The sequence below is a fragment of the Schistocerca nitens genome, chromosome 6, assembly GCF_023898315.1.
Source record: "Schistocerca nitens isolate TAMUIC-IGC-003100 chromosome 6, iqSchNite1.1, whole genome shotgun sequence".
Lineage (NCBI taxonomy): Eukaryota > Metazoa > Arthropoda > Insecta > Orthoptera > Acrididae > Schistocerca > Schistocerca nitens.
In genome coordinates, this window is record NC_064619.1 from 433,913,086 (window position 1) to 433,928,172 (window position 15,087).

At 39.4% G+C, this 15,087-nt stretch overlaps 1 protein-coding gene across 1 annotated transcript in view; it reads right to left on the reverse strand.

Moving 5' to 3' along the window:
* Positions 1-15,087, reverse strand: part of LOC126262189 (dystroglycan 1) — a 280,598-nt gene that overhangs the window by 15,194 nt on the left and 250,317 nt on the right. Inside the window, exons 6-7 of the mRNA XM_049958600.1 lie at positions 14,789-14,911; positions 5,492-5,650 (exon numbers count right to left, since the gene is read on the reverse strand). Of these exons, the coding sequence (XP_049814557.1) occupies positions 5,492-5,650; positions 14,789-14,911 (282 nt within the window). The remainder of the gene's footprint in view (positions 1-5,491; positions 5,651-14,788; positions 14,912-15,087) is intronic.

Below are 15,087 nucleotides of genomic sequence, written 5' to 3' on the forward strand. Positions count from 1 at the left end.
GCTCACAAGACTGCACATTAGACCTCAGCCTCAATGAAGAATTCACTTGAAAACTTATTGTGGATGCAGCACAATCAGTTATCGGTGCAAACTGTCTCTGATGCTTCCGGCAGATCTGTCCAACAGCATGCTCACCTCTGTTGTAACTGGCAATGCTCCCTCAGTGGCCCAGCACAATGGCACAGGTCACTCCGCACCCCTACTACCACCGCCTCTCATGGATACACCCGACAATCATCGGCTTCACCTGGAATGCCTCCTTAACACTGACCTTATTCAACACATCCAACAATATCTCAACACACACATGAAACGAACTTTCACATACAGTGTGACAGTGACATCTGCCACAAGATCCAGGATGTCAAAAGTGAGCTCATTGCAATACTTAAGATTCTTGACTGGCTACATCAACCACCTCCATCTGTTACCTCCAACTTGCAGACATCTCTACACCATGCTGACCTGACACCTCTGTCACCAACGAAGAACAAGCTCACATCACCACTCCCAGCTACATCAACAATGGTCAGTACCACACCACTCACTTCCCACTCTCTAATGAGTCTTTTTACACCCCCACCCCCACCCCCTCACTCGCTTCCACCAGAATGATTCAGTGTGCCATTAAGAACAGAACAGTCCATGAGATCATCACCACTCTCAACCCCCCAGTATGTCGCAGACCATGTTGGCTACCACCAGGTCTACTTTGGGCCGCCAAAGCAGCATTGTATGAGCTTTTACAAGCTGCTACAGTTTCTAGGCTTCTCCCATAAAACTGGATCTCTCCCCCCCCCCCCCCCCCCCCCCCAAAAAAAAAGGATCTCTCACTTGCGTGGAGATTACAGAATCCTCAATGCTCATAACATTATAGGCTGCTAACTGTACCAAATGGCCAAGACTTAACCCAATATTTACCGAATTCCTCTGGTGTTAGTGTTATTGGCTGTAAGATGGCACACTTACTAATACGAATGTGCCCAGACAACATTTGCAAAATTGCCATTATCACACCTTTCGGTTTATTCAAATTTAAGCTCATACCATGTGGACTTGGGCACATGCAATAAACATAGCAACACTCCACTGATAGTTTACTCTTCAAATCCCCATTCTGTTATGTTTATCCTGATGAAATTTTAATTTTCTCTCCAGTCAAGGAATCTCAAAGTTTTCAATACCCTCTCTCACAATGGCTTTGTAATCAACTAGGACAAATGTAAACTACGACTCAAAGAAATCATCTTCCTCAGGCACATTATCAGAGCATCAGGCATCTGTCCCATACCACAATGTATCAAGACTATCCACCAACTGCCTCCACCACACAACTTTCGAGAACTACGTCGGTTCTTATGCATGATAAATTTCTACAGAAGACACCTTCCACAGCCAGCCTCCCTGCAAGCGCCACTAACACCAGCTTTCACCATCAACAATGCCAAAGGCAAATACAAGCTTACATGGATGAGTGAATGCCTCTGCTTTTGGAAGCATTAAGCACTGCCTTACCCAGGCCATCACCTTGGTCATCCCCTCCATTATGCACAGCTTATCATAACAATAAATGTGAGTGACTCTGCTATTGGAGCCGTGCTAGAACACGAGGTGGTGGTGGTGATGGGGGGGGGGGGGATAGACTATTTCTTCTCATGCAAGCCCACGGTATCATAAAGCAAGTAGTCCGTGTACAACAGGAAGTTACTGGTGCTTCATGAAGCAGTATGCTACTTCAGACAGGACATAGACTGATTCCCCCTGATTATCTACGCCAATCATTGTGCACTTGCTGACTAATTGAAACCCACCCAAGGACACCCGCTCCAAATGGTTTTGAATACCTGCCACCTCAATGGCATGAAGAACATTGTGGCAGATTATTTTTCACCATCAGCTTCTTATCATCAACCCTTGAATATGATCACTTCAATGAGGTACAACGATAAAATGCACAGTTACAAGTCCTCATTCACAATCCATCCTTGAATCTACAAAGTGAATCTCGTCCTGTCTCAGAGGTAACCTGCCCTATACTCTGAAGTTTTGCAAAATCAGACAAACACTCTCATACATCAACATTCCCACTATGTTATATTCAAACAGCTCCACAATTTCACATACCTGGGAATTTGCCCATCCACCCATCTAATGATGGACAGGTTTGTATGACTTAACGCAATCAAAGACTGTAAACTCTGGGCTTGTGCATGTGTCCCATGCCAGAAGACTACGTCTTACATCACATGCAACTGCTTATAGGATGCTTTCAACATATACATATTGACCTCATCGACTATCTGCCTCTGATTTACCACTATATTCTTTCAGCAATTGATTGGGTCACATGTTGGTTTGGAGTAATACAGCTAAGAGAGATAATAACTGGATCTAATGCCAAAGTATTTATGGAAATGTGGATCTCATGCTTCAGCTGCTCCTAGTCCAGCCCAGCAGACCACGCAGGAAGTTTGAAACTGCATGGTTCCTTGAACTATGGAAATGACAGGTGCTAAGTGATTCAGAACCACAGCATACCATCCTCAAAGTAACAGTCTCATTGAATGGTGGTGCTGCATATTAAAAGCAACACTCCTGTGTTATGGAGGGCTACAGGCCGAGGCACTCCTATGCGCCCACCTGCGATTTTGCACAGCACAAAACCATGACCTCGGTGGCTCACTGCCTGCAAACTTCGTGCTCCAAGAATCATCACCTATGCCCCCAGACCTAGTGGACTTAGTTGCACGTGTCAAGAACCACATAGCATCCATCCGTAAACCACCCACACTCGGCACCTAAAGTCTCTCTTCACAAAGTACTCACAGACTGTGGCTTTGTAAAAAAGATGACATGGTACCCCCCTTCCACTTACCGCCTACTCAAGCCCCCACAAAATGCTCTGAAGAGATGATCAAACCTTGCACATATTAAATAGGAAACCTACCATATCCACCAACTGACTCAAACGCACGTGGTCACTACAGGATGCCTCACCAGATGACATGTGCCAAGCAACCCCATATCACTCCACACAGCCTGCTTCACAGTGTTCCGCAAGGAGGGGGAGGAGACGTCTGTGGAAACAGTGCAGAAACAAGTAGCATTGCTAGCAGTTGACCAGAGCTCTGGCAGAAACTCTCTGACAGTCTGGCTTACAGCTTGTCTTATGTGTGCTCTGTGTGATAATGAATGTGTTCTGGATTGTACCTGGGTTGTGTGATTATTCACAACCATCACCGCTTAGGTTCTTCCAGTTATTTGCAGATACTTCTAGATACGTAAGCAGATAGACTACCTTGGCAGGTAAATTACCTTGGCAGGTAAATTATCTTGCTGAAAAATCCATCATCTCAAGGGAAAATATGCAGGGTGGCCTGGTGTGTGTGTGTGTGGGGGGGGGGGGGAGGTGGGAGGGGGTGGGGAGAGGGAGAGGGAATGATCGTATGGCATTGAAGGGACTCCCTACGTGACGAAGTTTGGCTGCTAAGCCGCAAATCATTTCAGTTGACACCACATTGGGCGACTTGTGTGTCAATGAGGATGAAATAATGATGATGATGACAACACAACACCCAGTTCCTAATGAGAGAAAATCTCTGATCCCACCAGGAATTTAAGCTGGGCCCAATACATGGCAGTTAGACATGTTGACCACTCAACTCAGGGGGCAGATAGTGAACTGGTAAACAGATCATTTGAGAGACCCTAGCATAAGAACAAGTGGTCTGAGAAAAGGCCAAAAAATGCTCCAGATCATGAAACTGCCCCAACTACCTTCATGATTTGTTGCTGTTGCAGTCTTCAGTCAGAAGACTGGCTTCATGCATTTTACATTAGCCCCTACTCTGTTTTGTGCAAACCTCTCCTCCTTAGTATAACTATCACAAACTACATACATTGAACCTGCTTACTGTATTCAAACCTGATTTCCCTCTGTAATTCCACTCCACCTTCCCACAAACTTACTGCCACTGCCAAACTGACAAGTCTTTGATGCCTTGAGATGTGTCAATAGACCTCTTTTCTTAGTCAAGTTGTGCCATAAGTTTCTTTTTCCCGCAATCTGATTTAGTACATCCTCATTATTTGCTTGATCTGCCCATCTAATTTTCAATATTCTTCTGTAGCACAATATTTCAAAAGCTTTGGCTCTCTTCTCATTTTAACTGCTTATTACCCATGTTTCACCTCCATACTGGGCTACATTCTATACAAAGATAGCAGAAAATATTTCCTAACATTTGAACTGATATTCACTGTTAAAGTTCTCTTTTTCAGAAACGTTTATTGCTATTGCCAGTATGCATTTTATATCCTATTTGCTTCAGTCATCATCATTTATTTTTCTACCCAGATAATAAAACTGATTACCTACCTTTAGTGTCTCATTTAATAATCCTCATTTTATAATCTAATTCCATCACTATTATCTGATTTGATTCCTGGACTATTTTAGCTAAAATTCACCTCAGATTGCATCTGATGTTTACACTTTAGTTTATCACAATTTTATTAGTCGACTCTGGATGCACTCTAACATGTAGGCACGGAAACTTTTCTGTGCCACAGATGGATGGATGGATGGATGGATGGATGGATGGATGGGATGGTGTGTGTGTGGGGGGGGGAGGGGGGGGGTCTCTTTCGTGAAGAAGGCTTTAGCTGAAAGCTTATATGCAGCAACAGTCTTTTCATCATGTCTGTCTACAACAACTCAACGTGTCATCTTTACGAAGAATTGTAATCTCTCCTTTTCTTGATATTGATGATATTTCAACTTGGACTTTGCATTGTTGATTCTACCATCCAATACAGATAGTAATGTTTTTTAGACATACCAGCGTACTGGCTTTTATTGTCAGATATTTGTATACTGTGTATTAGCTTGAAATTTTCTCCACGAGTTTATGACTCTTAATACCATCTACTATATTACTAAATGGTTAGCCCAGTTCATGGCACCTTATCCCAGTTGGAGGTTGCCTATTGATGACTTCCATGGGCAACAAAAACTTTATTTTCAGTATTTCATATAATTATTGAGTCAATTTAAAAATGTAAAATGCTGTCATAATTTAATCATTAACAGATGTAATGTACAGTTACAGGTTTAACACGATAAGACAAGCATTACAGTTAAAACTGTGTATATGTCTTGTGGCAATGCTACTCACCGCACACAAGTACCCATAATTCATTCATCCAATATCTGAGAATGAGTGGTCGTAACAACAGTCAATGAACTTTAAACATCATTTCAAACCTTTCCTAAACTCACTCTGTCTTACCTGCTTTAACTCATTTGTAAAGCAATCAGAAGTTTGAAGTCAATTCGATAGAACGTTTAAACACATACAAATAATAATAATAATAATAATAATAATAATTAAAACTAATACTTAAGACAACACAAAAATGGCACAGTTTTCATTGTTTAAACTTCCAGTATCTATATTTGGTTTTGAATAAAATTTTGTAAAGTGGTTACCTCTCTCCTCTCTCTGTGACTGGAAGACGTTTCAGTCTTTACATGCCAGCCAATAACAGGCAGCTGGAGAACTTCAGCCAATGTCCCATCATGCGCCTGCTGCTTCAGCTGGTTGACTAGTTGTGAGTAATGCTTTCGCAGTTGACCTTCACAGCCCACCTGGCGAACAAATCACAAATTAGGAAGACACTGAAATTCTTACAGTACAATGTTCACTACAATCATCAGAGAAAAAAGCATTGTCGACAGTGAGTGAATCTGGACTGGTAATCAAGAAATCATTTGCAAAGAAGTGTGTGTATGCAACAGGTACCAGAAAAATCAGGAAGCATAAATTTCTCACTTTAAATAGTTGTTCAACATTGTTTCACCATATGAGATAAAGATCTCTACGGGCCTGTTGCTGCTCTGTGAAGCACATACCTGCCACCCTAACACAAAAATAAATTTTTTCTGTCCAGCACTAGGCTTATTATTTATCAGTTTCTCTTCTGCAGAAATCTCTCTTGTACTTTTTAATGAAAGATCTTCATACAAGGTTGCAGCTGCCTAATAAAATAAAGCATCCTTATGGAGGATGGTCACTTGGTATCTTACAAATTTGTATGTACTTTCGTGATCTCTCATCGACATTTAACATTGACAGATAATGTGCAATGGTCTCCCAAAGCTCTTTATTCTCAAGGGGAATACATGTAAAACAGACCACCAAAACAACAGCATTTTCAATTACAAACAAAAATGTTACTGAGAGAAGTTATTGGATGAGAAGGAGTAATAATAATCTCTGTGTAGGTGGTCAGATACAGAAGATGTAACTTTCAGCTTAGCTTTGTTATTTACACACACACACACACACACACACACACACACACACACACACAAAATTAGTTTTTTCTGTACTACTTGTCAAATTTAGTTCTTAGGGCATGACAGAGTTTCATATCCACTGAATCAGTTGTAAAACTGACAAGTTTTGCTTCTTGCCTCCTCTTGGAAAAACTTCTGCACATTCCCATCATGAAGGCACTATATAGCGTTCATTACTTCTAAGTGTTACACTATGTATGGAGTAGTGTCTGGGCACTGAAAGACATCCTGACAATGCCAAATGTGTGTCCCATGATAGTACAGTTATTAAAAATAAGTCAAACTCTAGGAAAAGTGGATAGTACAGAATGGTAGCCAATAGGAATATACAGTGGACATACAATCTGTATGTCTGTAAAAAACAGGTTGAACATTAGGTTGTCCTCCAGTATTGCATGTCACAAAATTTCATATTTCACTGCCAATTTCATAGTGACAAATTTAACAAATGGGTGCAGATACCAATTGCCAGGATTTTTTTCTTAGGTGAGGCATTATGTACCAACAATATGTGCCTCTTCACAACATGCACTACTTGTCCGTAAAAAAATTGGTACCTGCAACCATTTGTTAAAGTTGTCACAATGTAAATCTGGTGAAATATTAAATTATGTGGCATGTGATTCTGGCAGGATGTTCAGGCTGTCCAAGATACACCTCTTACTAGTTACCATTTTGTGTTATCCACATTTTCTGGTGCTTGAAACGATATGTAATGAGTTTCTGTATGACCGTCTTTTCAGAGATGGTTATGGGGCTTAACTGTTCGGTACAGAGTGTCAGATCAATCACCCTTCAGCTGTCTACTTTCCAAACCGTTATTTTATTTGGCTACCAGTTTTGGCAATTCACTATGCCATCTTCAGGCCCCCTGTCCAATGTGTAGGAAGATTTCAACCTCAGTTCCAGCAAAATAGGGTCCAGCATTCAAATAATGGTATCTGTAGATTTCTGCTGGATAAGTGATCACTTCAACCATCATCATCTCAGCAGATCATGGTTGAAGTGATCACTGTATCAAGCAGAAACCTACAGATGCCAGTAGAATGCTGATCCCTATTTTGACTGGAACTTGGGTTGGAATCTTCCTACACATCAGTCAGGGGGCCTGAAGATGGCATAGTAAATCACCAAACTGGTAGCCAAATAAAACAACAGTTTGGAAATTATATGGCTGAAAGGTGATTTGACAGCCTAAATGTAATAAGTATTCAATCATTAACACACATTTCATCAAGGGAAGTTGACAGATGAGGCTTATAGTCTATCGGTGTGTATGGTGTGGTCTTGCACATAACTGGCCTATTTTATAAATAGGACCTAAAATAGGGCCAGTCCTGATCCTAAATGAAATGCTGCTACAACTCTTGGTTTACCATCTACTAAACATATGACAATAGACGTATCCTGCTCATTTGAAACATAAAATTACAGAAATTCTTAGCAGCTGTTTTGAATATTGTGAGGTGGTTGGCCTGGAAAAATTAAATAGGCTGCAAATGTGCCAAACCAGGAGATGACAGTTTTACTTCCAGGTAACATTAAAATGTCAAGGACACAATTACATGCCAGTGACCCCACAGATATTTAAATGCTGTTATGAGCTCCACATCTTTACCATTAAACTTGTGAACTGATACTATCTGGTTCTCACCCTTGTTCATAGCAATACATATTTTGCTTTTATTTTTATTTAAAAGGAGATTTAATTGTGTATATTAAGTATAAATACTGTCAAAGCCATTCTGCATGTACATTTATTCTCTCACCTAATGAAAATGTTTTCTTGCAGACAAAAGCACTGTGAACGAAAAGAGTGCTACTGACCTTATCTAAGAAACCATTTTATATGTTTATAATATAAGCAGTATCTTTCATTCTATTCAATATTCGTTATCTAGTGTAATGTACTGTGTTATGTAAGTCAAAAATGTTTTACAGTCGTTTGCATATCTATAACAACAACTTAGTTCACAGTCAACAGTAAGGTGAAGATTCCAATGCTATTTGAAAATTTATTGAAGGTGAGAGCTACCTTTGCACCTGACCACACAATTTGTAAGACATTATGTAATATACGTGACTGGCATGAGTGATTTCTCTGAACCCATGCAGTTTCTTTGAGAAAAGCCTCTTTTCCTCCATAAATGTCTCAATGTTGTTGCTTAGGATATCTTCTTATATCTTTCAACAGAATCATATGAAGGTTATTGGTGTGCAATTCCGTGCAGTTATTCTTTTTTAGAATCAGAAGTGTCTTCCAGTCTTTCCTAGTCTTGCAAGCCTATTCAATATGCATAAGACTCTAGATGAATATGGACTAGGAAAGGGTCTCCCTACATTGTATTCAATGTATATGATTGTTTCAGAAGCAAATTAGGAATGTAGATGCCATTAAAAAAAAAGTTCATTTATTTTTCAATATAGTTTCCTTTTTGGGATATATGCTGTTTCCAACATCCTGGCCATTTCTCAATCATTTTTAAAAATAGTAAGCTCTCTAAAATACACCTCTGTCTCAACAATGACCTCTTCATTTGAGTATAATTTTAATATCTGTAAACCATATCTTCATGTTTTGTGTAATGAGAAGCCAGTTTAGGTGAATAGGGGCTGTGCAGGAGTAGCAACTCTAAACACATTGGAGCCCCACTGTGGCGAAACAAGCATTTTTTTTCCTTTACCAAATGGAGCCATGTTTCCTTCAGTTTCTTGTCAAATTGGTCTATAGTGATGCCCAGTGATAGTTTTTCCTTTTTCTAAGAACCTTACAACTACTTCACCCTTCACATCCCAGAAACTGTCACAATAACTCTCCTGGGGGATGGGATCAATTTCACCTTCTTTGGAGCAGATTCACCACAGCAACCCTTCATTTTGATTGTTTCTTGGATTATGAGGTAAAATGAAACTAGGTCGCATCCAAGGTGATAACATGGTCAAAAAGTCTTTCAGATATTGCCTAAATTCCTCCAAACATACATACAAAGTTGAAAGGTACACCCATGTCCACCATCAACCATCACAACAGCCATTGGGCCTACAATTTTTTTTACAACAATTTATCATGTAAAATATTGATTGCTATTCCTGCCAACACACCTGTAGTCTCGGGTACAGCATGCACTTTTGTTTAATGATCAGCAATGGCCTTTTTAAAATTATTTCTTTGGTAACCAAATTTGTCAGGAGTTCTCAGCAGTCCTCATTAAAAATGGTTTGACCACATTTAAATTCATGGAACTAATTTCTAACTGTACTCACTCTCACTGATAGGGAATGGTCAACATAAATATCACCCAACTTCACTTTTTTGATCACCAGTTTTTTCACCAAAAAGCAAAATGCTAATTAATGAATGATACTGTACTTTTTCCAACTTGGTAAAAACTCGTAGCACCACTTACTGAAATGGTTGGGAAGTACAAACGAACCTTGAGTCACCATCATTTTTCTTTTAGCATTGTCTTATAGGTCACAACGTGAGACAGTACATAAACTTGCATTAACAATGACATCTGCCATCCAACATAGCTGATAGGCCGATGACCGTAGCAGTCTGGCCCCTTTAATCCCACAAACCACAACATAGCTGATAATTCAATGATGGACAACAACTGGAAAGTAACTGTTGGGAACCATGTTCCCATTATGGTATAGAGAAGCTGCTGCCCTAAATATGAAGGATTTCCAATAAGTAATGCAACATATTTTTATCTCAGCCAATTTCAGTTAAAAAATACAGAATTTGTGGTGGAATACTCCTGCTTCAGCCCCTGTAGTTTCACTACATTCCAACAGATGGCAGTGCTACATGTAGCCTTCAAAATTGTGCCGGTACTGGTGGTGCGTTCAATGCAGAGAGATGTCACCGAGTTTCTTTTGGTGGGAAACCAGAGCATCACAGATATTCTCAGGCACTTGCAGAATGTCTACATAGACCTGGAATGGAACAAAAGCATGGTGAGTTGTTGGGCAAAGTGTCGCCAAAGCAACAATGTTGCACAAACCTGTGTGATCTTCCACACACCAGGCGACTGCACAATTCTGTGACTACTCTAACATTGGAACATGCTGACGCACTCATTAGAGGAGATCAATGTATCTCAATGAAACACTTCACGGGAAAACTGGACATCTCTGTTGGTAGAGCTGACACACTTATTCACCAGTTGGGATACTCAAATGTGTGTGTCCTCTGGGTTCATCACCACCTAACAAGAGATCATAAAGAACAATGAAGGGCCATCTGTGTGGAATTTTTTTCGTGTTACGAGGCTTATTGTGACAATTTTTTGTCAACATCATCACAAGTGATGGAACAACTGGAAAAAAATGGCAATCCACACCACCTCTCCTCTGAAGAAAAAGTTCAAAGCCACACCCACAGACACTATGTTATGATGATAATCTTCTGGGACTATGAAGGGGTTATTCTGTTTGATGTCCTTCCTCATGATGCAACAATAAACTCTGCCGTATATTGTGCCACCCTCAGGTAATTGAAGAAACCACATCATCATGTTCAGAACCACAAAAATGCGAATGACCTTTTCCTTCTCCATGACAGCACATGGTCTCACACAAGTCTGTGCATCCAAGAGGCACTCCCAAATTGCATTGGCCTGTTATTCCTCATCCTCCCTACAACTTGGATGTCATGCCTTCCTCCTCCTATCTGTCTGGCCCAATGACAGACGCACTCCAAGGGAGGCAATATATAGGTGGAGGGCAGGTTATTGATGCAGCAAGATGTTGACTCTGACATCGACCAGTAAAATGTACCATGTGGGCATACAGGCCCTCACAGTAAAGTTGTTTAAGGCAGTTGCATTGAACAGAGATTATGTTGAAAAAATAGGATTTTGCAGCGAAAAGAGTGGGGAATAATATAGTTATTGAAATTCTGATTAAAACTAATCTGCTTTCAGAAACGAAAAAAAAGTTTTGCATTACTCATTGAACATGCCTTTTATGTTTCTCTGACGCTGTGTGTCACAATGCACACTGACAGGCATGGAAACAGGAATAATGCCACTGGATTCTTGAAGCATAGACTGGCCTCCCAGGTTACATGATTGAAATCCTACTGAGCACATATGGAAGGCCATTAGGTATGTTGGGCCTCATCTCCAATAAAGCTTTGTGACTTGTGGGTGGTAGTTAAGTCAACACATATCAGTATGGTTGCCCTACACTTTTTATGTTTAGTAAAACCACAAGAAAATGCTACAATCAAGATGAAACTGGATTTACCTGGTGCTAACCAGTTGTGTGCTTCAGCTGCTCATGAACGCACTCAACCAAGTCTCATGCACAGCCAAATAGTAGCTAATCACACTGTCTGTGCCCCTAAGGGAGACAAGCTTCATTGGGTTTGTTACAATTTTTACAGTTTGCAGTTGGGTGCAAATATGATATGAAATTTTACTAACAGGAGAATGCCTCCTGATGTGTGATTTATTCTACCATCACATATTATACAATTTAAGCTGTATACCTTTCCTAGTATTCATTTAGGGGCACAATCCCCCCCCCAAAAATATATGTATCCACATTCTGAAGCAGGAGGAATGGAGTTTAGGGTTCAATATTCATTGGCAAACTGAAGTTTTTTAGGAAAGCTGTGGACATCATACATCAGGATAGCTGCAGAGAGATTTATATTTTGGCCATCTCGAACACAGGTAAAGTGGCTGAGTATACTGACTAATAAGAATTATTACACAGTATCTCAGTGGAATTCTGACATGCCTTTATGACCACATATCACAGAAAAACATTACACACTGCAGAACATGTTAAGAATCAAATACATACAATTAAGTGTTACATGAGCAGGCATTCAGAATGTTTAATAGAAAAACCTTAATATACATTGTTACTAACTTTCTGGATACAATATATGTATTTTTCATACAAAAACTGACACTTATGGAGCATGGTTGACTGAAATCATCTTTGTAACTAGCCTTGTTTTAATTTTGCAATAAACTCAATGAAACCAAACAAAATATAAATCATGGGCATAATGTTCCAGAATGCAGATATTCACGTAGTTTCTAATAGTCTTTTAATTACAACTGAGTTGGAATTCTTTGTTTAATGCGTTATGTCAGATGGTAACTTGTTCAAGATTGCTTTATTAAGGTATACTGGTGAGCCAAATCATCATGACCACAGGCTTTTTAGTGTGTTGCTGCACCTGTAGAAAGCAATCAGCAGTGTTTCTGTATGGCATAGATTTGCCAAGTCCCTGGAAGGTTTCCTGGGGTATTTGGCACCAGGTGTCTGTGCATAGCTCTCATAATTCTCATAAATTATGGGCTAGTGGTTTGTGGACATAGAACTGAAAACCAATAGCATCCAAAATGTATTCCATTGGGTTCAGATCAAGCAAACTTGATGAGTAAGATATCAGCACAAACTTATTATCATGCTCCTCAAACAACTACAGCACAAGTCTAACTTTGAGACATGGGTAATTTTCCTATTGTAAGATGCCCTCAACATCAAGGAAAACATCAAGCATGGAAGGAACGCACATCATCTGAAATAATGTTTGTGTACTCCTCAGCTGTCAAGATGCCTTTGGTTGCTACCAGAGATTCCATGAAAGCCCAAATGAGAGTCCCCTTAGTGTAGTACCATCCTGACTGGCCTGTGTCTATGTGGTGCATTTTTTAAGCAGCTGTGGGCCTGGATGTTGTCGTTTCTGGACACAACTGTTCGACCTGGTGTATCAAAAAGATGATTGACCTGACCAGGTACCATATTTTCATTGATCCAGTGTCCAATCTTGATATTCCGGTGGCCACTGCGATCATATTTGATGACATCGTTTGAGTCAATGTGGAAACACACAGTCCTATGTTCAGCAATTTGTGCTGACCAGTGTACTCCAGGTTCCCAATGAGTTTATTGCACAAGTAAACAAGTGTGGGTACAGAGAAGATTCTGGTCAACTATGCTTCATCGTGTCAGTTTTTATGTGAAAAATACTTTTAATTTTATCATAAAAGTTAGTTCGAATGTATATTAAGCTATTTCAAAAAAACATACAGAGTGCATCAACATTGGACTGTTAACAGATCTGCCACATTTCACTTCGTATCCATCTTTACAAAGTGGGAATGTTTCCAATCTTCAGGTGCTGTAATCAGATGTTGATGTCCAACACCTTGTTGCATACTCGAGGTTTGTGGTCCTTCAAATACTTTGCATAGATGCTCATGACAGAATCACAAACAGGCAACCAACATAGCCACTTCCAAAATGCTTGTTCCTAGGTTCTAGGCCATAACAATCTCCTCTTTGTCACAATCATTTATGTCAGCAGATTTTCCCATTTACAGCCTGGTCCAGTGCTAGAAAGATTCCCAGTCACCTCTGCTCTGCTTATACAGGGTGAACATTAATAAAACCAACAAACTGCAGGGACAGATGGAGGAAATGAGGTCCTATGGACATGTGTCCGGAAATGTATTGTTGCCACAGTAAATGACACTGACAAAAGAGAGTTCTTCTGACCACGAACATTAAGAATATTTATTAGTGAATTATGTTAAAACTGAAGGGATCATTGCTTGGGTCATCTGCTAAGATGACAATTTGGACTCCACCAACTCAATTTCTGTGCAGAGTACGTTTTCACAACATTTTATGGCATTTGTATAATATTTTTTTATGTATTTGCTATTTGTAAATGCTCCTGATTTTATTTCTTAATTGTAAGAAAGCTTTTTGACTCTCTTTTGACATTGCTGAGGCTTTCATATACCACACTGTTTTGTACTCTGCTTCAATTTTGATTACAAGCAATCCACAGAATTAAAGAAAATTCTGATACGAAATATTGTGATTCCAAATATGTGTTCCTTTCTTCTAGTTTCCATAAGAATTATTCTCAGCTGTCTTAGTAGAGACTTTCAAACACAGCATGCATATTGCAAAACATTTATTATCTATGGTATTAGCTTTCAATATATGTTAATCATTGATTTTTCTGTAAAATCTATCTAAATTTTCAACCAAAAAGTATTTCCTTCTTAGCATCAAAATTTTCTTTTTGTAACCAACACTAAGTGAGCCAGATGTTTATGTGCAAATTATATTACCTTTGTAATCTGTCAAAATATCTGCTATTGGTTCTATGTCTATAGCACCTGAGGTAATTGGATCTTACTGAATGTTTTCACTGGTTGTTACTTTCGACAAATACTGAGAAAAATAGTAGCTGCTCTGTAAGTAGTGATTATTATGTATGTAGATTAAAACAGTCATTTCTTGTTAGATACAAATATAAATAAAGAAAAGTGGCTACGAAGATCTCAGGAAATAAGATCTTCTCACATAAATAATTACTAACAGCTAATGCTGTGCTATGCCCAGTCTGTTAGAAATTTGTGTATGAATGATTCATATTACCTGCCATCTTACAGCTGATGAATGCCTATTCGATCTCTGCTTTAAATTTCCTGGTCCAGCCAGTACGATACTTTCACTTAGCAAGTCTTCCTGAGTATTATGTGGCTCGAGGTGAAATAAACTCTGTTACAAAAATACTGCAGATCAGTTATGGGAACCATAACATTAATTAGTAATTTACAAATTAAAATGCTTACACAAACACTCAAAATAATGGCTCATTCACTATTTTAAGTAATAATAGATGCAAGATGACAAAATGATTATCAATGGAGGTAACATGTTGTAACATGTGATGA